Source organism: Carcharodon carcharias, chromosome 18, assembly GCF_017639515.1.
Source record: "Carcharodon carcharias isolate sCarCar2 chromosome 18, sCarCar2.pri, whole genome shotgun sequence".
Classification (NCBI taxonomy): domain Eukaryota; kingdom Metazoa; phylum Chordata; class Chondrichthyes; order Lamniformes; family Lamnidae; genus Carcharodon; species Carcharodon carcharias.
In genome coordinates, this window is record NC_054484.1 from 76,555,857 (window position 1) to 76,577,395 (window position 21,539).

At 39.8% G+C, this 21,539-nt stretch overlaps 1 protein-coding gene across 2 annotated transcripts in view; it reads left to right on the forward strand.

The window, feature by feature from the left end:
- ttf2 (transcription termination factor, RNA polymerase II) overlaps positions 1 to 21,539 on the forward strand; it is a 76,515-nt gene that overhangs the window by 50,593 nt on the left and 4,383 nt on the right. For both annotated transcript variants that reach the window (XM_041211826.1, XM_041211827.1), the window contains exons 9-20: positions 2,520 to 2,601; positions 3,064 to 3,177; positions 4,446 to 4,596; positions 5,343 to 5,448; positions 5,845 to 6,044; positions 6,340 to 6,493; positions 8,589 to 8,680; positions 11,524 to 11,612; positions 16,499 to 16,638; positions 17,161 to 17,331; positions 18,792 to 18,850; positions 21,362 to 21,515. In XM_041211826.1, coding sequence (XP_041067760.1) covers positions 2,520 to 2,601; positions 3,064 to 3,177; positions 4,446 to 4,596; positions 5,343 to 5,448; positions 5,845 to 6,044; positions 6,340 to 6,493; positions 8,589 to 8,680; positions 11,524 to 11,612; positions 16,499 to 16,638; positions 17,161 to 17,331; positions 18,792 to 18,850; positions 21,362 to 21,515 — 1,512 coding nt within the window. The remainder of the gene's footprint in view (positions 1 to 2,519; positions 2,602 to 3,063; positions 3,178 to 4,445; positions 4,597 to 5,342; positions 5,449 to 5,844; positions 6,045 to 6,339; positions 6,494 to 8,588; positions 8,681 to 11,523; positions 11,613 to 16,498; positions 16,639 to 17,160; positions 17,332 to 18,791; positions 18,851 to 21,361; positions 21,516 to 21,539) is intronic.

Consider the following 21,539-nt stretch of genomic DNA (forward strand, 5'->3'; position numbering starts at 1 on the left):
ACCTTTCAGCTAAAGTGAATTGTGTCACATAATTGTGTTATAACCAGCTGCAGTTAGGCATAGAAAGCCTTGCTTCTGAAATGTTTGTTTGTTATGCAAACAATGGAGTGGTAAACCGAGTGCTGAATTCTGATTATGTAGGGTATGTTATTTCTGTAATCGCTGTAGAATTCTTCTGTAGGCTTTGAAATATTAAATATTTGTAGGGAAGAGTGTAATACATCTGCAAATAATTTTTGAAATGATTTGCATGATACAAGTTTTCAAAAGATGTAGAAAAAGAAAATAATTTACCTCGTCAATAATTTTTTGCAAAACTGGTCTTATCTATCATGTAAAATAACAAGATGTTACTGAAGAATTATTTCTTCTTGCTAATCCCATCCTCACCATGTGCCCAGGTGATTTTCTGTATTACATACAGAGATTAGAAACTTTTTAATAAATTCCATCTGTTCATATTTGGAATTTAAGATGAGCTGGAAACCTGGACTGCTGAATTCTACTTTAAAAGATATACTAAATAAGGTGAATTGGCATCTCTTTTGCATTGCACTTCCTACTTAAGGATGAACTTAACAAAAGCGATTGTAACTGTTCCATTTCAAGATTCTATTTTGAGACACAGTGGAATTTTTTTTATATGATAGGCTCTCAACCCATGACATACGTTCCCTTTATCCAAGAATTGCAATACTCATTACACAAAGATGATAATTTTTGTGGTAACAAACCAAGAATTGTTGTAGATCCTTCTTTATTAGGTTGGTTTTGCGTAATTACAGTGCGATATTAACCTCATTGAACTTCAAACCTTATCATTTGTGAAGTGACATTACGGAGCTTTATAAAGTTTTCTTAGACCATGATGCCATCAGTCCCCAACACAGTCAAATGGAATTTGAATTTAATCTATCTATTCAATCGATCCCCTTGTTAGTTGAATTGGATCACTGTGTCTTAAGCACGGATACTCCTTGAAGGCTGACCGAGTTGATACAAGGTGAGGCATTGTTAGTTTTGATTCATAAGCTAATGTATTCCAGGTTAAATTAAGCTTGCATTGTGCCACATGACATTCATCACACTTGGTTATTTCAACTAGTATTCCCATAATATTGCACAAATAAAGAACAGGTGTACAGTTCACCCACTTTAGTGAGCCCTTAGTGTAAAACAACAAACTATCCAGGATGGAGTGCATCCTCTTGCTGCCTGAAAGACTTTCTGTGGTGTCTGTGTCTTGTTTTTTTTTTGATTAAAGCATCTCTTTCTGACCCACCAAAGAATTTGTCAGCAGCAAAATGCTAGGTATCTTTTTGATTGGCCAGATGTTGCTAACAAATTTACTGCTGTTTGGAATCTACAAATACATATACCAATTCCACATTCAAATCACCTTTAATCAGCCTGTGAATGGCCAGCCCAGTACTGGGCTTGCTGGGCAAACCTCAAACAATCTTCTGTTCTAAACACATTTAATGTTGCTTGTTTCCAAGCAATTTTTATGGAAATGTGGTTGAAAAATTCCAAGTCATGACGCATGGTAGCAGTCACTGAAGTAATTGGCACTAACTTTTTTTTTGCAGGCTGTACATGTTCATACCTTAGTCTGGAATCTTTTAGCCTTAGTGACTGCCTGAAAGGCCAGATCTGTGTCTCTTAATGCCCTAGACCGATTTTTCGTGTAAATTTTAGAGAGACAAAGATTACTTCTCTCACTTCCTCAACTCATGGCAGATCAACAAACCAATACTTTTTGTAAAATTAATATTACCAGCTTGAATGTTTTCATCCACCTCCATTTCCCATTGATGTGAAAGCTCCTGACACCTGCACTGCACGTCCTTCTAAGCTCCCCCTCCAATTCTAACCCGAGAATGTAGACTGCTGATGAGATGTGCTAAATTAATTCCCTTTATTTCAAACCTGACACAATTTTCAAAACACCTCAATGTGATGGCTATTATGCCTCAACGTCATCATCAAAATTCTAGATGCCTTCCGTGTCTCTGGGAGTTACCTCTTTGCAAACTAGATTGGTCTTATACCATGATATAAACTAAGCCAAAATCCCATCTTTGACAGATGGTTGGAATCCTAGATATATTAGTCACACTAACCTGCTGTTTGTCAGCTGTGGCTAGAATATATGGTAAATGTATCATGCGTAAGCAAGCTGAACTGTGAAGCTCTGGTGACTAAAGCTGCTTTTCAAGTTCATTTAAACTTTTACCTGGTATTTAGCGCACTTCATGTTTCTTAATATTAAAAGATTCCCTGCCTTTCCTAATATTCCTTAATGTCAATTTCATCAACAATTGTTAAATTACATTATAATCATATTTTATTCCCTTCTATTTTTGAAAGGGAGACAAAATAAGTTTCCATGGTTACAGCAATTTAATCTGGTTACAGTGGACTGTGCTTTGTTTCATTTCTATTTTCTTGACAAAGCTGAAAAAGGTACTTGATGCATGAAACATTGTTTTTAAAGCAAAAAAAAATCACTTTTACAGGTCCCTCTGCTGGTTCATCAGAAGCAATCATTGGCATGGCTACTCTGGCGGGAAAAGCAAAAACCATCAGGTGGCATACTGGGTAAGCAAGTTCTTTCAAGAGGGCTCAAAAAGCTGGCCAGGTCATGGGAGAACAATGAGACCAAAGCCTCTAATTTGCATGAGAAATGGTCTCAGGTGGAAGCTTAATACAGTACTATTGGTAGAATCACATAGAATGGAATGTCAAATTCTATAATTATTTTGCTATTTGATTCTCCTGTTCTGATAAGACATTATTTAGCAATATATATTGACTGATAGCTAAGAGGAGCATTTAGTTTGAATTAAAATAGAAGAAATAGGGATGAATAGCTGACGATTACTTTTTGACCCTTAATCAGGAAGGAGATGGGGTTGATACTCAGTTTCTATAACTAATTGTAACTTGCACCAAATGAAATTTGTCTGGATAGGATGTTTGTCTGCCTTTAGTAACAATCTAATTAGGACTAATAGGGAGAAGGATAAATTTAAAATATTGACACTTTATTCCATTTTTTAGCAGATGACATGGGTTTGGGTAAAACTCTAACGATGATTGCACTCATCTTAACACAAAAGTGCAAGGGGAAGAAAGAAAAAGGGAAAAAGCCAGAGGAGTGGGTCTCAAAAACTGGTAAGAAGTGGTGATAATTACTACGATTTCAGCAACAGGGACGAAACAATGCACTGTGGAATACCGTGGGTCAGTTAATCCCAAGAGCAGAACCATAGAAAAGTTACAGCACAGAAGGAGGCCATTCGGCCCATCTTGTCCATGCTCTGGCTTTTTCTTTTTGCTGATTTGAGTTCTGGGTGGGGATTTTGACTGACGTGAGAGCACTTCTAACTGAAGCATGGTGACACTTGGTTTGATGATATCACCCATGTCTTTGAGTTAGGCTGTCAGATGAAGCCCCACACCAGAATTTGTGTACTTAATCTAAGCATCACATTACTGAGGGAATGCTGCACTGTTGAAAGTGCAGTGGTCGGATGGAATATTAAACTGATAATCCATATGCCTGGTTTCGTAAAAGACCCCATGGCACTACTGGTGCCCTGGCCAATACACTTGCTTTGGACCTTGCTCTGTGTAAGTGAACCTGCATAACAAGAATCTTCCCTCCCTCCCCCACCTATCCAGCCACAAACATGAAACACCAATACCATATGTACTTCTCAAGAAAACAAATGATTGTGCCCCACTTGATCCTCTATTGTATTCTATATGAAGGCAATTTGAATGACATTTTCACCTAGAAAATTACATAATATTAATCAAATCAGAAAATTGTTTTATTTTTAGTCATTATGTTAATTAGGGCTTAAATTGGTCTGTCTGCTTAAACCATCACATTTCTTTACCTCAGATTGTGGTTTTGCTTAAACCACTAACCATAATGTGACTTAATTGAAGTGATTTAGCTGTATGTTGTGCTTTAGAATTTTTTGCAAAGCTGCTGATAATGGGAAGTTGAGAGACAATGCATTTTTCCTGCATTTACAACTTCAGAAAAAATTCCTATTTAGAAATAAAAGCCTACCTTAAAGTGTGTACTTTTCAACTTATATGTGAATTTTCTGTAAAAGTTTCATAAAGTAATTTGTACTTTAATAATTTGTAATGAGTTTCATTTTATGTTGTATTTTGACTAAATATAACAGTTAAAACAGTTTTCTAACTACCATTTACCAAACTGCTACTGTAGGGTATATATTGATTTGATAGTATACAGGTTATTCAGAAGGGTTCCATGATGTGTAATGGTAGAAATGCAGAACAAAGTTTTGCCCATTGCAGCATGGTGTTGGCATGATATCCAGCAAAACGGAGATTATTTCTGTCTCACTGCTGTCTCCTCATAACCTAATATATTACATTCTAATGGTCTCTTTCCAAAGATCGCACTTTTGTGATCTCCAGTGGCACACTCATCATTTGTCCAGCATCTCTAATTCACCATTGGAAGAAGGAAATCGAACGGCATGTCTGTTCAAGGAAATTAAGTATATACATGTACCATGGGCCAAAGAGAGAGCAATCAACAAAGATGTGAGTACCTGGAGCACTCTGGGGTTCATACTCTGAAAATGCAATAACATTTACAGCTCTGAATATATAATGCGATGTGCAATCTGATAATGTAACTCAACATGCAATGCAATATGCAGAAGGTGCTTCTATAATGTGAAGTTTGTTCATCTATTTCATTACAGTTGCAATAAATATTTATTGCTAATTGATATTTCTAGGTTGGTATGCATATATAACCACCTAGTGGATCACTGGACTTGTAGCATGGTTAAATTGACAAGAGCTAAAGCTAGCTTTGTAAACTTTGAGCTGACTAGACACCTTAGGCTGGATATATAACCTAATCTATCACATGCAACATTATGTAGGTTATATCTCTCAGCAACTCCCAGGTTTTCAGGCCTTGATACTATTTGAGGAAGGCATTAAGCAAAGACAAGTTTCTGCCCCCTCCCAGCAGCAGCCCTCATGCCCTTCCTTAGACAAAGAAAAATAGTATGCAAGTTAATTTGTGGTTACAAGAAGCCAATTTAATAGTGGCATTTGAAGTAGATTGGCATCAGGGCACTTGTTTGCCCATCAGTCAGAGAACCCAGCATAGCAGGAGGACCTAATGACTGGGAATGAATGTCTTGCTGGGAAGTCAAAGTTGGCATAGATGAACAGCTGTACCCAAGAAGAGGAATTTAACCTTAAACCAAATATACTATTAAAGTGCCATTTTTATTGACTCCAATCTAAGACATTTAAACATTTTCTTATAGACTATCAGAATTTGATGTTGTTGTGACGACATATAGCCTTGTTGCGAAGGAGATCCCAGTGAAAAAGGAAAAAGGACAGTGTGCAAGCAAAGATGAGGAAGCAAATGTAGGTTGAGCGTTTTGCAGTCATATTAGTGATTCTTCACCTTTTGAGATTCATCAAGTAGAATATAATGCCATGGCATCCTCTTGGATACACTGCTGCTTTTGATTACCCATAACACTTGCTGCTTGTTGTAATGGTCACCAAACTAACAAATACCAGCTCACCATTTCAGAATTAATTCTGAGCACCTCTGGTATTTTTACAGTGTTGACATTTTTTTGGACTGGGTGCATTAGCCCCAGCCCCAGTCCCATTATCAGTGTGCTTTCTGATGTGGTACTTTCTATATTACTAAAAATCTGTTAATATGATTAAGGTGAGAGTAAGTAGGATATTTCCATCTTTTCTATCCAACCACGTTGTGATGAAAACTGCACACATACTTTTTGTTTTCAGGCCTTGACTGAGGCAAAGTCTTCACATTCTCCTCTGCTGAAGATAGTATGGACTCGGATCATCCTGGATGAAGCTCACAACATTAAAAACCCCCAAGTACAAACATCAATGGCAGTGTGTGAACTCCAAGCTAAAGCACGTTGGGCAGTTACAGGAACACCTATTCAGAACAACCTGCTGGATATGTACTCTTTGCTCAAGTAAGAAGGCAGACCAGAGCACCCTGTGTTAAACTTAATTCTTAAATTGCATTCTTCAGACACTTACATTTTTGCCAGTATTATTCCCAAATAATGACTACAGCATTTAACATTCCTACATTATTTCCATATTCTTGATGATTTCTCTCCTTTATATAAAGAAAATCTTCTAAGTTGTTTGAAATATTGTTCCCAAATTGCCTAGTTGAGACTAATTATGGTTGTTAACTGTGGAGCTTAGACTGATTTTTAAAATCTCATAGCTCTGCTTTTTAACTTTTTCCTGTTTGTTCAGGTTCCTTCACTGTTCCCCATTCGATGACTTCAAGCTTTGGAAGAACCAAGTGGATAATGGTACAAAGAAGGGTGGAGAACGCCTTAATATTATCACCAAAAGCCTTCTGTTGCGGAGAATGAAGGACCAGCTTGACACTAATGGCAAACCTCTGGTATATAAATCCATATTTCAATTTTGACAAAAAAAAAATCCCTTGATACTGCAAGTTTCACATTGCTGAAAAGTGATTATGGCTTTATGTCAATGGACCCAAACTGACTCTGTGAAATGGGTTTTGTGTCAAACCTTTTATGACATACTCTAGCTGTAAAGTCACCTAATCTCAATTTAAATATTTGGAATGTATGAATTCTCCCCTCAAGATCCTTAAGTTTTTAACTATTGCAAGAGGGCTCTTGTTTTTGCCTGTATTCAGATAGGTAGCATTTCAATCCTGAGAAAATGAACAAGAGCCAGCAAATGTAACCAAATGTCTACTTGGCTGGAATCTAACCCTCTGTACAGGATAAATGATGGTACTTTATCACAGGAGTTCAGAGAATGAACAACTTGAATCATTATTTCTGAGATATTGTTTGTTCTAAAAGTCCAATACTGTAATTCTTGCTGAGCTTGGAATAAGAGGAGAAAATGGGAATTGTGGGACTGGTTTGCAGAACAGTAACAAATTAAATGCATTTGCCTGGAGGAGAGGCTCAGTACCAAGTGAAGCTATATGCTGCCAGTTATTCTTGTGACAAGTGTCCTTCCCTTTGTTTCATAGGTTATTTACAGACATAGTCATAAAAGACAAAGGAGGGATACAACACAGGTTTTAAATTAGTAGACAATGTGTTGAAGTATCAGAATGTGATACCACTAAATTTTGTTCCTACCCTCTCACTTTCCTCCGTTCCTTTCCTTTTATAATTTGCTTAGTTCCTCATCCTAGACATTTTGGAGACCAGGTGAAAATAAGTTGTCAACTAGTCATGTTTATTTGATTTCTGGTGCCTATCTAAGAGCAGCATTTGTGGAGGCTTGGGAATAGGATGTCACCTTTGCTCTCAGTTACAGGAAATTCAGTAAGATCAGAAAAAACAGAAGACACTGAGGCATATCATACTGTAACTCTGAAAATTTAATTTAAGGGTGGAATTTTCGGCCCTATTGCAGCGGGGGTGGGGTTGGAAAATGCAACGAGCCACCCAAAACTCCATTGACTTTGGCAAGATCAGAAGATCACACCAGCAGGAGAGGCCATAAAATTCCACACCTAAGTCTTTGTTTCTAAGCAATTAAATTTTTCAATACATAGCCTATTAGGTTTAGGGTTAGAGTATAATATAAATATATTCCTATTGCCATCCAAATTGTGTAACTTGGACAAGGGCTGTGTGACCTTTTGATTCCTGTCAGTCACAGTGCAGCTGGAATCAGGAACAGCAAAAGAATTTTAGAGTTTCCAGGTCAAGATTTTCACCTCAGTTATTCTATTGGCCCAGATTTTTCTGTGAAACTAATGGTGAGGTTAACATTGCTGACCATTGTTTATGCACAAATAGACAGCAACATATGGCAAGTGAAGCTACGCTGTTAAGTATGAGATTGCTGTTGCAAGCACCCCCCACACCCCCGCTCAATTCTTCAATCTGGTTAAGAGGCAAAATTTCTTGCCCTGTTCTCAGAAGTCTCAGATATCCTGTTGAGGTTGCCATGTTGTCTGGATGTCCCAGTGGCAGCAGTTTACCATGCAAAAGTCTATGGGCAAGTGTAAGTTCTGTTCCTATGTTGCTCACTGCAAAACCTGGCTTAATGTTTTTAATTTATAGACTAGCCTAACAGCACTGGAGTGACTTATGCAGCAGACTGATTATGACAATTTTAGATTTTTTTGTTCTTATTTATTTGGTAATTTCTTCTTAAGTGACCCAGTATATCCTAGGGCTTTATGTATTATGGCTTTGTATTTAAAATGTAATGAAAAGCTTCACCTTTTGAGATTCATTGTGCATAAATATTGCAAGATTATTTATTAATTACAAGTGGCTCTGCAATAGTGAAAATGACACCTTGTGATTATTTACTACTAAATATGATGCTCACTCTATCATTATGGAGGGAACATCTGATTGTTTCAACAAAACTTAATTCTGATTAGTTTTCAAAATTGATGGTGGAATGAATATTAATGAAAATATATTATTGTAAACTTCACTGTTGGTTTTTGTGACAGAATTTCTTACATATGTGTTTTCTTTCTCCAGGTTGCCCTGCCACAAAAATGTAACCGCTCTCATCGACTAAAATTGTCAGAGGATGAGGAGGCTGTTTACAATGTCTTGTTTGCTCGTTCTAGGTTTGTTGAGGAATTGTGTGCTCCTGAAATACAAAATACCATCACTGTTTCCAACTATAGAATGTACTTCGGATAATTCTGTCCATCCCCAGTACAGATTTTGTATAATTCTCCTATTAAAAAGATTATAGGGGAAGAAATTTGATTACGTAGCAATGCTACACAGACTTGCGCCAATTCCTCGGGAACAGGCAGTGCCATGGGCATTCTTTATTGATGAAGCAACGCTACATGACCAAATTTCTCCCATGTAGTGTTCAATTTTTTTTCCTGTGGGTGGGAATGGTCGCCAAAAAGACAGTTGTCATCTTTCTTGTGATGAAATGGAGCACAGGTGACCCAGTATATATATTTTTTATTCATTTATGGGATATGGGCGTCGCTGGCTAGGCCAGCATTTACCGCCCTTCTCCAATTGCCCTTGAGAGGGTGGTGGTGAGCTGCCTTCTTGAACTGCTACAGTCCATGTGGTGTAGGTACACCCACAGTGCTGTTAGGGAGTGAGTTCCAGGATTTTGACTCAGCGACAGTGAAGGAATGGCAATATATTTCCAAGTCAGGATGGTGAGTGGCTTGGAGAGGAACTTCCAGGTGGTTTTCCTCCCTCTGCTGCCCTTGTCCTTCTAGATGGTAGTGGTTGTGGGCTTGGAAGGTACTGTCTGAGGAGGCTTGGTGACTTCCTGCCGTGTATCTTGTAGAAGGTACACACTGCTGCCACTGTGCATCGGTGGTGGAGGGAGTGAATGTTGTTAAAGAGATGCCAGTCAAGCGGGCTGCTTTATCCTGGACGGTGTCAAGCTTCTTGAGTGTTGTGGAAGCTACACTGATCCAGACAAGTGGAGACTATTCCATCACACTCCTAACTTGTGCCTTGCAGATGCTGGATAAGCTTTAGGGAGTCAGGAGGTGATTTACTCGCCGCAGGACTCCTAGCCCCGACCTGCTCTTGTGACCACAGTATTTATATGGCTAGTCCAGTTCAGTTTCTGGTACAGGATGTTGATAGTGTGGATTTCACCAATGGTAATGCCATTGAATGTCAAGGGGCAGTGGTTAAGTTCTCTCTTGTTGCAGGTGGTCATTGCCTGGCACTTGTGTGATGTGAATGTTACTTACCACTTATCAGCCCAAGTGTGGACGTAATCCAGGTCTTGCTGCATTTGGACATGGACACCTTCAGTATCTGAGGAGTTGGCAATGGTGCTGAGCATTGTGCAATCATCAGCGAACATCCCCACTTCTGTTCCATTTTATTGTTCTATTGTGTATTTGCAAGCTAATTAAAAAGGATTACCAAACACATTTTCTTGAAGATGCCGACTCCCTAAATAAGGATTAAGCTGATTGAGCCTTTCACTTACAACCAGAGTTTATGAGCTCCGGTCAAATGTTTTTGTCATTCACATCCTAGTTTGAAGTGATTTTTACCAAGTAGAATATCATCTATCAGGGAATAAACGAAACATTGAAAATACTGGACTTATCTTGGTCTCTGGATCACAAGGAGATGCTGGAAGTCAGGTCCACAAGAGCCTTGATCACCAAAAGCGACCTTACTATTTGCTTTTGTGAGCTAAAGAGATCACTTAATCTGGAAATCAACCAATTGCATTTGTAGTTTTCTCTACATCTTCCCATACCCTCCAACAATATGCTTTCATCTATAATTCCTGAAATGTTCTATTTGCCTCCAAAGTTCTCTGTCGTGACAACTGCTGAAACACAATGCTAAACTTTAAGAACATCTCTGTCCAAGTGAAAACAAGTTTTTCATAATCCTATTCTGTGAGCACCCACTGTTTGCTTCACCGGTGCTTTGTCTTAGTGACAGTGTGAGCCATATATTGCCTTACACTTATTTCCGGGGTACTTCAGCTTCAGGAGCACATGATGCATTGGCTGCTTCATTAGAGCCTCTTGGGATATAAGGTAACTCAAAGCAGTGGCAGATGGAATCTGAAGTACTATTGCAGGCTCCACCACATTTTCCTGTGGGACTAGTTGGTTCTGTGCACATTCTAGCACATTGCAGGAGAGTTGACATGTGCAGCCATTCTGATAAGCAGCACCATGATATGTACACCTACAAATTGTCCCACTACTGTTGGAAACTGCTTCACCATGGCACTGTGACAGCAAACGTAACGGTGCCAAAACGATCAGTGGAACAGTTTCATTGTTCATTCCAGCTGATCCCCCAGAGATGGTCTGTTTCAACCAGGAACCCAGGATGTGAACTATAAACAAATACAAAGGTGGTTGAATTTTTCCATAAATGTAGATTGTGGTAGGTATTGAAATATTCCTCAGATGAAAGTTGTATTCCATTTAACAAACTGTTGCGAGACTCCTTTGGATAAATCTGGGGTTATTACATCTGATACTATTTTTTCAGACATGTTTTGTCTGTATTCCAACATATGTTATGCCAAATTTAAAAAAAGCAATGTGCATAAATATAAACATGTGTTAATTATTTACATTCCTTTTGAATCATTTCATACAAAAACTGTGAGCACATTTTCCAAACATACTGGGTTAAATCCGTTAGCTATGATACATTTTCAGTTGTCATGTTTTATTAATTCCAATGCTGTAAATTTTATTATAGTCTAGTGAGAGAAATTTTCCTTTTAGCTTCAATTATCCCCATCATTGAACATTCCACTGTCTGTTTTGCTTCACTGAACTAGAATCTACTTAAGTATGTTTGTACAGACAAAACATAACATTCTCTGCTGACTTCCTCTTAAAGAGACATGCAGCCCTCTGATATTCTTTGAATCCTTATGTTTATTTATACACCATTTGCAGAACTCTTTCATGACCTTTCCTTTCCACAGGTCGACCCTGCAGTCATATCTGAAAAGACACGAAGGCAAGGATTACAAAGCTGATTCATCACAGGGCGCTGATAACCCCTTCAACAGAGGTACAAAATTATGTATTCCCTTCTCAGTGTAGATAAATTCTGCATATACTATTAATTTGCAGTAAAAGTAGAAAATGTAAGAGATGTACAACAGATAGGTCGGAGTTGAAAGGCCTGTACTTGAAAATCAGCTTAACTTTTCCCTTTTGTGAATGCTGAACTTTACAAGCTGGTTATGTTTTGAAATGTAACTTTGGTTCAAAGTGAAACTGAGAATTCTGGATAACCACCTCAGCTTGGAGACATACCCATGTGATCCAGTTGCCATTGGGAGAGAAAGTCAAGCAGAAACCCATTGAAGTGCTGGGTGTCAGTTCTAGCACCATTTCATAATATTTCACAGAAGGACAGCTGTTATTTGAGACGCAGGGAGGCATAGAAACTACTGCTATGGGGAAGCAGGTGGACTGTTTTCTGCTACCAACCAAGCAGGATGCTGTTGGGAGTTCAGTTTCTGTCTAGAAGAAAGGGAACAAATGGTGCTCTTGGAGATTGAAGGAATGGAGAGTCGGTATGCCATGCTGGTGGTAATCATATCTGGGAGAACTCTCGCAGAGTGGAGCAATTGTCAAAGGATGCTGAAAGTTTCAACTGTTATGAGGGGAAGTGAACCTCAGTTTTTCAGTGGGGGCATAGCCAGTGATTTATAAAGGGTTAGCATAAATTTATTGCTTTGTACTTTACACCACTGTTTATAAAGCCCAGGATCATTTTTTTTTTAAACAACCTTCTCACGTTCCTGCACCCTGTTTAAAATTGTACATTTTTAGTTTATATTGCCTCCCCTCATTTTTCCTACCAAAATTCACCATTTCTCTGCATTCACTTACTTACATTTGCCATGTGTCTGCTCATTTCCTCAGTCTGTTTGTGCCATCGTTCTTCGCTACATTTGAGTTTCATGCCAACTGTGAACTTTGATGTAATACTTCGCACCCACTTTCATTAGACTGTGTTGATGGGAAAGCCTTTGTTACTGCAGTAACAGTTTGTTTCTATGGAACTGTGTCCAAGTTTAGCTTTTGATGTGTTTTGGATGGATGAGAAATTACAAAAATTTATTTAGAAACAAGTTTGATCCTGTTTTGTATGATCTTTTAAAAAGGGTATGAAATGGTATATAAAGTATATAGAACTACACAATTTTGAGTTGTATTCTAGGGAGAGCACTATCGCTGAGGAAACTCTGGACACCATAGAAAGCCTGCCAGAGGTGGCTATCGAACCCACTATGGAGAAGCTTAGAAAAGCTATTGACTTGCTTACTCAAATACTGATACTAAACTGCCTGACTCATCAAGCATGGGAAACCGAAGCATTGGTAACGGGACTCCTGCAGCACCTGCACAAACTTCTCCCTCTGCTGGAGGAAAGGGACAGCACCCCAGGATATGCATGGTGCAAGGATTGCGACCCTGTACAAGAACAAGTGTGACTGCAGCGATTGCAACAACTATTGAGGCGTCTCCCAGCTGCACATCATGAGAAAAGCATTTGCTTGTGTTGTCCTTATCAGATTGCAGAACCTGACTGAATGAATCTAGTTTGAATCCCAGTGTGGTGTCAGAACTGGCAGATCTACAATTGGTATGATCTTCTCAGTCCGGCAGCTACAAGAGAGATGCTGAGAACAAAGCAGAACAGTAGATTTGCCCTTCATCGATCTCGCCTTTCGACAATGTGACCAGAGGTGTTCTATTTAAGCTTCTGGAGAAAATTGGCTGCCTGCCGAAGCTCCTCGACGTGACAAAGGAATACGTCCAGACTTTGCACCTTTTCTGAATAAACAAAAACACAGGGACTGTGGCAGCACCCCTTTTCTCATGCAGCACAAATTGTTGTTCCCTTTGAAATTTGGCATTCTTGCATCTGTCCTGCTGAGTGCAGGATGAAAAGCTTTGACAGCATGTCTTTTTTTTAGCAGTACCCTTCTCATCCCATGACAACATGATGGGTAAGATCAGCTATGATGGGGCAACATTGGAACCCTTTGAGATCCACAGTGGGGTTAAACAGGGTTGTGTTGCCACTGACACACTCTGGCACATTCTTCCCTTTGCTGCTGTCACAAGCCTTCAGGTAATCTGCAGAGGTGACTACCAAAACCAATGGAAATCTATTCAGCTTTGCTCGCTTGACATCCAGAGATAAAGGTGTGCCATGTCCTCATCAGAGTTGCTCTATGTTGATGATGCCACACTAACATTCCATACTGAAGAACACTTTCAACAGACTCTTTCCTGTCTGTTTTTAAAAAAAAGTTTTGTTTGACCATCAGCATCTGAAAAGCAAATATCATGGTCCAGGATGTTGCCACACCGCCTTCTATCAGCATTGACAATGTGACACTGGAGGTTGTTGATAGCTTCACATATCTAGGCTTCACAATCACCTGCAATGTGTCACTTGATGCTGAAATCAACAAACTCATTGCAAAGGTAGCAGCTGTTATATCCAAGCTAAGTAAGACAATTTGGAACAGCAGCAACCTGACTGACACAACCAAATTGTAAGTCGATCAATCCTGTGTCCCATGCAGCAGTGAGACCTGGTCAACATATGCTAGGCAGGAGAAAAAACTGAACAGTTTCCACCTTTGCTGCCTCAGACACATTCTTGGAATCTTTTGGCAGGACAAGGTCACCAACTCAGAGTCCAGAAGCTTGTTAATTCCAACAGCATACACTCATTGTACAACATCTGCGCTGGCTCTACACTGGCTCGGCCATGAACATCAGATGGATGACAGCTATACACCCAAAGATCTTCTGTAGGCTGAAGTAGCTACTGGGTCTCAAACTTCTGGGTGTCCACATCTCTGCTACAAGGACATCTGTAAGTAAGATTGAAAGTGGCAGACATTTTTACTGACAGCTGAGAGAATTCTGCTGATGATCGTGACCTCTGGAGGCTGACTGTTTGGAGGGGAATTGAAAGAGGCGAGCCGAAACAAAAAGCACAGCTGGCTGAGGCAAAAAGCCCAGAGAAATCGGAGGCCAGCGAATCATGCAATTCCTAACCCACTGTCTTCCTCTGCAGCAAATGCAGTAGAGACTGCCATGCGAGAATGGGGCTCCTGAACCACAACAGATGATGGTTAACAGAATTGACCACCACGGTGCAAATCATCATCTTACACGACTGAAGGCTGCCACTGGTTTAGAAATTGTCATGTGATTGGTAATCCACTTGGAAAGATTTTAGTTACGTTTTTAAGTTATGTGACTTTTTCTGAATGCCATGACTGGGTAATGATATAAAGAACTACTCATCAGCTATTTTTAACACCCAGCAATGTTAGGCCAGGTCTAAGAAGCTGTATACTAAAGATCAAATTTCTCTGCCCTTATTGCTACATTTCTCCCACTTTATGAAAATCAATCTCTTATTTGTAACACTTTTTTTTTCTGTTTTCAACACAAACAATTTTTGTCATGGATGCTGAGTGATACTCATAACTTGTGCAAAATTACCAGCAGTTTTGTACTTTGGACTTATGACTTCTAGGATCTGAGTTAAGACTGTCTTTTCTCAAATGGGGCCCTTACAGCTAGCTAAAAGAGGAAATATCACTGTGGTAAATTCAAGTCCATGTACAGGAGGTGAAATTGATGCAGTGAACTATTACACCACTGCTATATAGATCTTCTCTATGAAGATCACAGCATTCTGGAGAGATATATTGGGCAGGGGTTTCCCATGGACTCCGAGAATGCACTGCCAGGGCCAAATGAGGGTTCTGAGCTGCACTTTCTGGCAGAGCGCCCAATGTCATAGTCTTCCTGGAGGTGACCTCCTAATTGGCTGTATCTATGTTTAGCATCCAATGAAGGATGGTGTGTGAGCTCTCTGCTGTAAGCAGAAATCAGAGGGCCTCCAGTCTGGGATCTTGCAGTCCCGCTGGGTGAGGTCGGTGCTGCTGAGGCAGATCGGACACTGAAAGGTCACCTCAACATGGAAACGCCTTTGATATTTAAAGTTAAAATGTACATGCTGATTTTGATTCTTGAAGCTTAATTTTTTTTAAATCTTTTTTGCTTTCCTTATTCATTTTGCTTTACATTTATGTTCTGATGTGTGCAAGAAACAATGGGCAGAATTTTCACATCGGCGGGCAGGCACGCGCCTGACCCGCTCGAGTGTGCAATGACGTCTGGCAAGCGTCCCGACGTCAACGCGCAATCGCGCAATAGTCCAGTCAAAGGGCACGCACAGGAATCGGTAGTGCACCCGCTAACAGTTAGAAGGCCTGTTAAAGCCATTAAAGTATTAATTAACTTAAATTTTTTGCTGCCTGTTCAACCTAATGGTTGGCGGGCAGGTGAAAAGGCCAAGTGGCCTTTGCCCTTTTTAGTAAACCTCATCCACAGGCGGGCTGAGGTTTCCAACAGCAGATAAAAATAAAGTAAAAAATTTTACATCTCACTCATAACATGTCCCTATTCATGAGACAGGGTCACATGAGGGGACATGTTTTTTAACATTTAAAGACTCTATTTTTGTTTTTCAGAACTCTTCATCTCCCTAAGACAGCTCTGTGCCTCATGGAACTTTCCAGTGCACACCCGTGCACATGTGCGAAGTTCCTTGCTCGCCTTCTCCCCACACAAGCAGCATTGAGGGCTGCCGCTCACGTTTCACACTGGGCAAGCGTTAATTGACCTGCCTGCATGAAATTGCGGTGCAGCCCCGATCGCATGCGGAGTTGGTTCCCTGACCAACCCTGCCCGATGAGGGCAAAATTCTGCCTGATGTCTCTTTAGAAATTTAAACTCCAAGTTTATTCTGTAGTTACTTTTAAATCATGAATTTATATATTTGCCATTGTAGAAATCCTATTGTAAATAGTAAGATCAATTTGCATTTTGTTTTCTGTTTTCATGCAGTAGCTCGAGAGTTTGGTATTAAGTCTGTAAATGGTGGACCTTCTGCCCAGGGGGTTTCTCACGCATCAAGCACTGTCCACATCTTATCCTTGCTGCTTAGGCTTCGACAGTGCTGCTGTCACCTCTCTCTGTTGAAGACGGTAAGAAATAATTGTCCCCATGTACATTAAGAACAACATACAATACAAATGTATGTGCAAGTGAACAAGTGCCACCTTTAAAATTACAAATATGCACAATGCAAACATTTCTGAGATCAGACTGCAAATTTTATGATTGGGGTGCAAGCTGAAAAATCCTAATAAAGTTTCAGCTTTAGTTCATGGTACTTGGAGAACTCTAGTGGAAGATATGAATATTGCCCCACACAGTAATTAGGTCTTCCGTTATGTAACATACTGCCGAAGACCAACATTAATGCAATAAGCATGCTTTTTATTGGTGGCATGAGAATGGCTGAGAGCAGGGAATTAAAACTGACTGCCTCCTGCCATCACTCAGGTTTACCTAGTATGTGAAAAAAAACACAAAAGCGAATACAGATACTGAAGTAATTTGATTCATCTAGCTTGTTTCTTCCACAAAAGAAATCTGCAGCTGCACTGGCCAATTTATTTTGGCTATGTTTCTATTTTTTAAGTGACTTTTGTCTTGAATTGCAGGCTCTGAGTCAAACTGAGATGGAATCTGAGGGCATCACCCTTTCACTGGAAGAGCAACTGAATGCGTTATCATTGTCAGAGGTCACAACCTCTGACACCAAACCAACTGTTATCCTGAATGGCACCAGCTTCAAAGCACACCTGTTTGAGAACACCAGAAAAAGCACTAAGGTATATTCAGATGGTGGAGCATAAAATTGTGAAATTATTTCATTCCAAATGGAATTTGAGTGTAATCTACAATTTTTAGAAATATTTTGCTCTGTCTGCGAACAAAATGGAAACCTTAAACCTTTTCACAGAAAGACGTTAAATCTTTACACTTCTACAAAACACTTTGGAATATTTTCTACTGTAATTTAATGCTGCTGTACAAGTGCAAGTTGTTGTTGTGCCATCAAATTCTCATGCTTCTGTGCTGCAGAGGATGGTGGCAGCCTATTTGTCCTCTGCAGTATCCCTCACAATGCAGTGAATGACCAGGTAATCTATTTTTGATCATGTTGGTAGAGAAGGAGATATTGAACAAGATAGCTGCTCTTTGAATAATGTTAGTCCTTGAATCCACCCAACATTGCATAAGCTATCATTTAGGATTCAGGTAGACCATTTGAAATTTAAACATCAATTACATTTATTATGAATGATATATCAGTAAAATTAAGATTTAAATGATGGGAAAAGTATTGTTGATGTTTGAATAACTTTGCAAAAGCGTAATTGCACAACACCTTGTATTTTTATATACTCATACTGGCTTAATGTAGAAAAATATTCTAAAGTTAAGCAAAAATGGACCCTAAGCCAAAAAAGAGCTTTGAAGATGTGATCAGAATCTTGGCTAAATAGATGGGTTGTAAGGAAGGTCTTGAAGGAGGTGAAGAGGCTGAGATAACGCTAGAGCATGGCATGAAGCAACTGAAACAACAGTATGGTGAAGGGAGTTGGGACGTACAAGAGGTTGGAGTCAGAGGAATGTGGAATTGTACGGCTGAAGAGAGAGGTATAAGGTCATGGAGGGGTTTAAATCCAGAGGTGGATAAGAATTTTAAATTTGAAATGTTGATTGACTGGGCCTCAGTGTAGACCAGTGAGGATGCTGATAGGCCAGCTGGATTTCATATGGGATAGGATACAGGCATCAGTGTTTAAAATTAGCTGAATTTTCTCGAGGGTGGCCAGGAAAGCATCGGGATAATTGAGCCTAGAGATGGCAAGGGCTTTTATGGGGGATCAGGTAAAGGATAAGCTGAGGTTGGGCTGGAAGGTGTGCTGCTGGAGGTGGGGGTAAGTTATTGTTGTGATGGGAAAAAGAGAGTTAGAAATTCAGCTAGAGATCAAGTACACATTGTGGCGATTGCTGTCTGCTTCCATCTGACATGTTGGTAAAGGAAGGAAGTCAGTGACAATGATATGGAGTTAGTGATGAGACCATTTGTAGTCCACAGGAAATTTTGACTCATCCAAGAATGCAAGCTGGACAAGCAGAGGCAGTGGAGATATCATGATATGATGGGAGCAGTAGAGCATACATGTGGAATTTAAAGTTGCTAACTCTGGACCATTGATGTATCGATCGAATGATGTTTTATATTAGTTCTCTCCTTACATTTGGTTCATTTTTTTGCCAGATCTCTGCACTATTAGATGAATTAAATGCGATAAGAAGTAGCCCAGAACCACAAAAAAGGTATGTTTCTAAGAAGGATTCATGTTTCAGGAAATCATTTAGATGATGGGAAGATGTTTTCTCCATGGTAAATAAAATCTGTGCATCTTTATATTTTTCTATAAAGCACTATGGCTGTGGAAATATTACTGGACCTAAATGCCTGAAAGTGCGCACTAATTTGCTTTAATAGGTAAGGACTAATGCTTGCCAGTGCCTGGCAGAGGTGAACCGCTATAAAATGTAGTGTTGTCTCACCTGAACAATTGCTGGTGGTTCAGGTGACAGTATTGGGGATTTTTTGAAGTTAAAGTGCAATTTTTAAAAGCCGTGTCTGGCTAAGATTGTAATAGCAGGCTAAGGGGTGTATCAGTTAAATGGGAAAGCGCTTGGGTCCCTAAATTCAGTGTAAGGTAGCTACATAAAATGAGATAGGAAGCATCAAGAAAATTATCCCCTACGAGGAACATGCCACCGAGCTGCTAAGTTTGCTCTCTGCATTAATTATGTGAGATGCCAATATCAGTAAAAGTGCAGACAGCCGATGCGTGAGTGCACGTTTACTCCGTTTTCTGTCCCGCTTGTCAGGAATGCCTCTACTAGAAAATATAGCTAAGACAGCCAGAAAGGAACAAAAAATGGCACACCAATTTTGTTGGGATGGACCTTGAGGCCATGCTCTTCAGTAAAGGTTAGAAAAACTGCTTGGTCTTGAAGAGACGAAGAAACAGTTTGTCTTGTTATGTGGAGAGAGGCTAATTCCCTAGCCCCCAGCCAGTACTGCAGAACAGTGTTTCGAGAAGTTCAGTAGCCTGATGAGGACAGGCATGATAACATACTGGCTGCGCTCTCTTTTCTTGGGTACCAACACAATCTTTTGCCATAACCTTCTACGACTTCCGTTTCTTTAAACCATGGTTTAAGCTAATCTATTCTTAGCTTGTACTCTCATTTCCTGTAGATGCTATGCAGCAATAGGGATTGATGATGAAGAACAGAAAAGAAGGGAATTCACCTTGTGGGCAATGAGGATGATAATGATGGCAAGTATGTGGAGGTGAAGCTCTGCAGAAAATTGCATCTGTCATCTGACGTGTGCATGGCCAATGTTACACATTTTCCTCATGCCTGCCTGAAATGACCAGCCGACAGTGTTGAGGTTGGATGTGAACTTCATAGTCACAAACAGCTGTCAGTGTAAGTGACCAGGCATGCAGGTCTTTTTATGCAACTTTCCTGTTACCCCTTTGGTGACATGCGTCCTTCAATGCTGTGCACAACCCCTCATTAACGTCATTTATAGGACCTGTGTTACTTGTATGCTGTTTGTGGGGAGGGGAAGGTAATATCTTTTGGGGTGCTATCTCACTCTCTTTTCTTCCATCCTCTCTTGTTCCTCTTCATAATTGCATACATAGATATGTTCTTAGGGAATGGCATATCTGCTCCTGAGAAGCCCTACCTGTGGAGGAAAACAGAGGCAAAATATAGTGGTCTTGCATTCCCACAGACAGTCTGGAGCAAGGTTCAAAGCAGGAAAATTAATCAGATAGAAATAAATTTTAAAAACTGCAGTAATCATTACTCAAACATTAGCTGCTCCCAGGCTGAAAATCTGCTCACTTTCACCAGTGCCAGCTGGTCCTAGCAGCAGCTGTAGCTTTTTAAATTTGTTTTTGGGATTTGTGTGGCGTTAGCAAGGCCACTTTATTGCTTGTTCCTATTTTCCCTAAGAAGATGGTAGTGAGCCTTCTTCAACAGCTTGTGTGCAATCCTTGTGGCAGTGGTGTTCCCACAAAGTGTTAAAGAGGGAATTCCAGGATGTTGACAGAGTGATGATGAAGGAACAGCAATATAAATCCAAGTCAGTATGGTGTATCCATTGGAAGTAAACTTGGAAGGTGATGGTGTTTCCATGACATTTTGGTTCTTGTCCTTCTCAGTGGCAGGAAGTGTTGTTGAAGTAACCTTTGTGTGTTAGTGCGGTACATCATATGGGCTATATTTACTATATTGTGTTGGTAGTGAAAGGAGTAGATATTAAATCCAACTGCTGGGGAAACAATAACATTAACTGCTTTATTTTGGATCATCTCGAGCACCTTGCTATTGTTGCCACATTCATACAGAGGTGTGGTGAGTATTTTATCGAATTCCTGACTTGAGCTTTGTAAATAGGGAGTTATCGGGATGCGTTACACATCACAGCAAATTGGCTATTATGTTTGCATGCATTACATAAGTGACTAGAATTCAAAGATAATTCATTGGCTGTAAAGTACTTTGGGACATCTGAGCATATGAAAGGAGTCGCATAAAATGCTTCTTCCTTATTCAGATTCACTCACCAATGTTTTCCATGTCTATCAATTTGATTATAGTGGGACCAGTGTCTGAATCAGACCCCTGTGCATGTAACTATAGCCTTGTGCTCTTCCTTTTACTTTCCCAGTTTGTTAATGTACAAAGTAAATGATGGGACAAAATGATTAATATAGCCTCATGTCATATATTTTTGGTCATTTCTCTCAGTGTAATAATTTCTCAGTGGACCAGCATGCTGCATGTGGTGGCAGGCCACTTGGATCGAATGAGTCTGAGCTACATTACTCTGGATGGTTCTGTAACTCCTAAACTTCGTATGGACTTGGTGGAGGAATTTAACACTAACCCTAAAGGACCTCAGGTACCAGTTGGCAGCTGTTTTGAA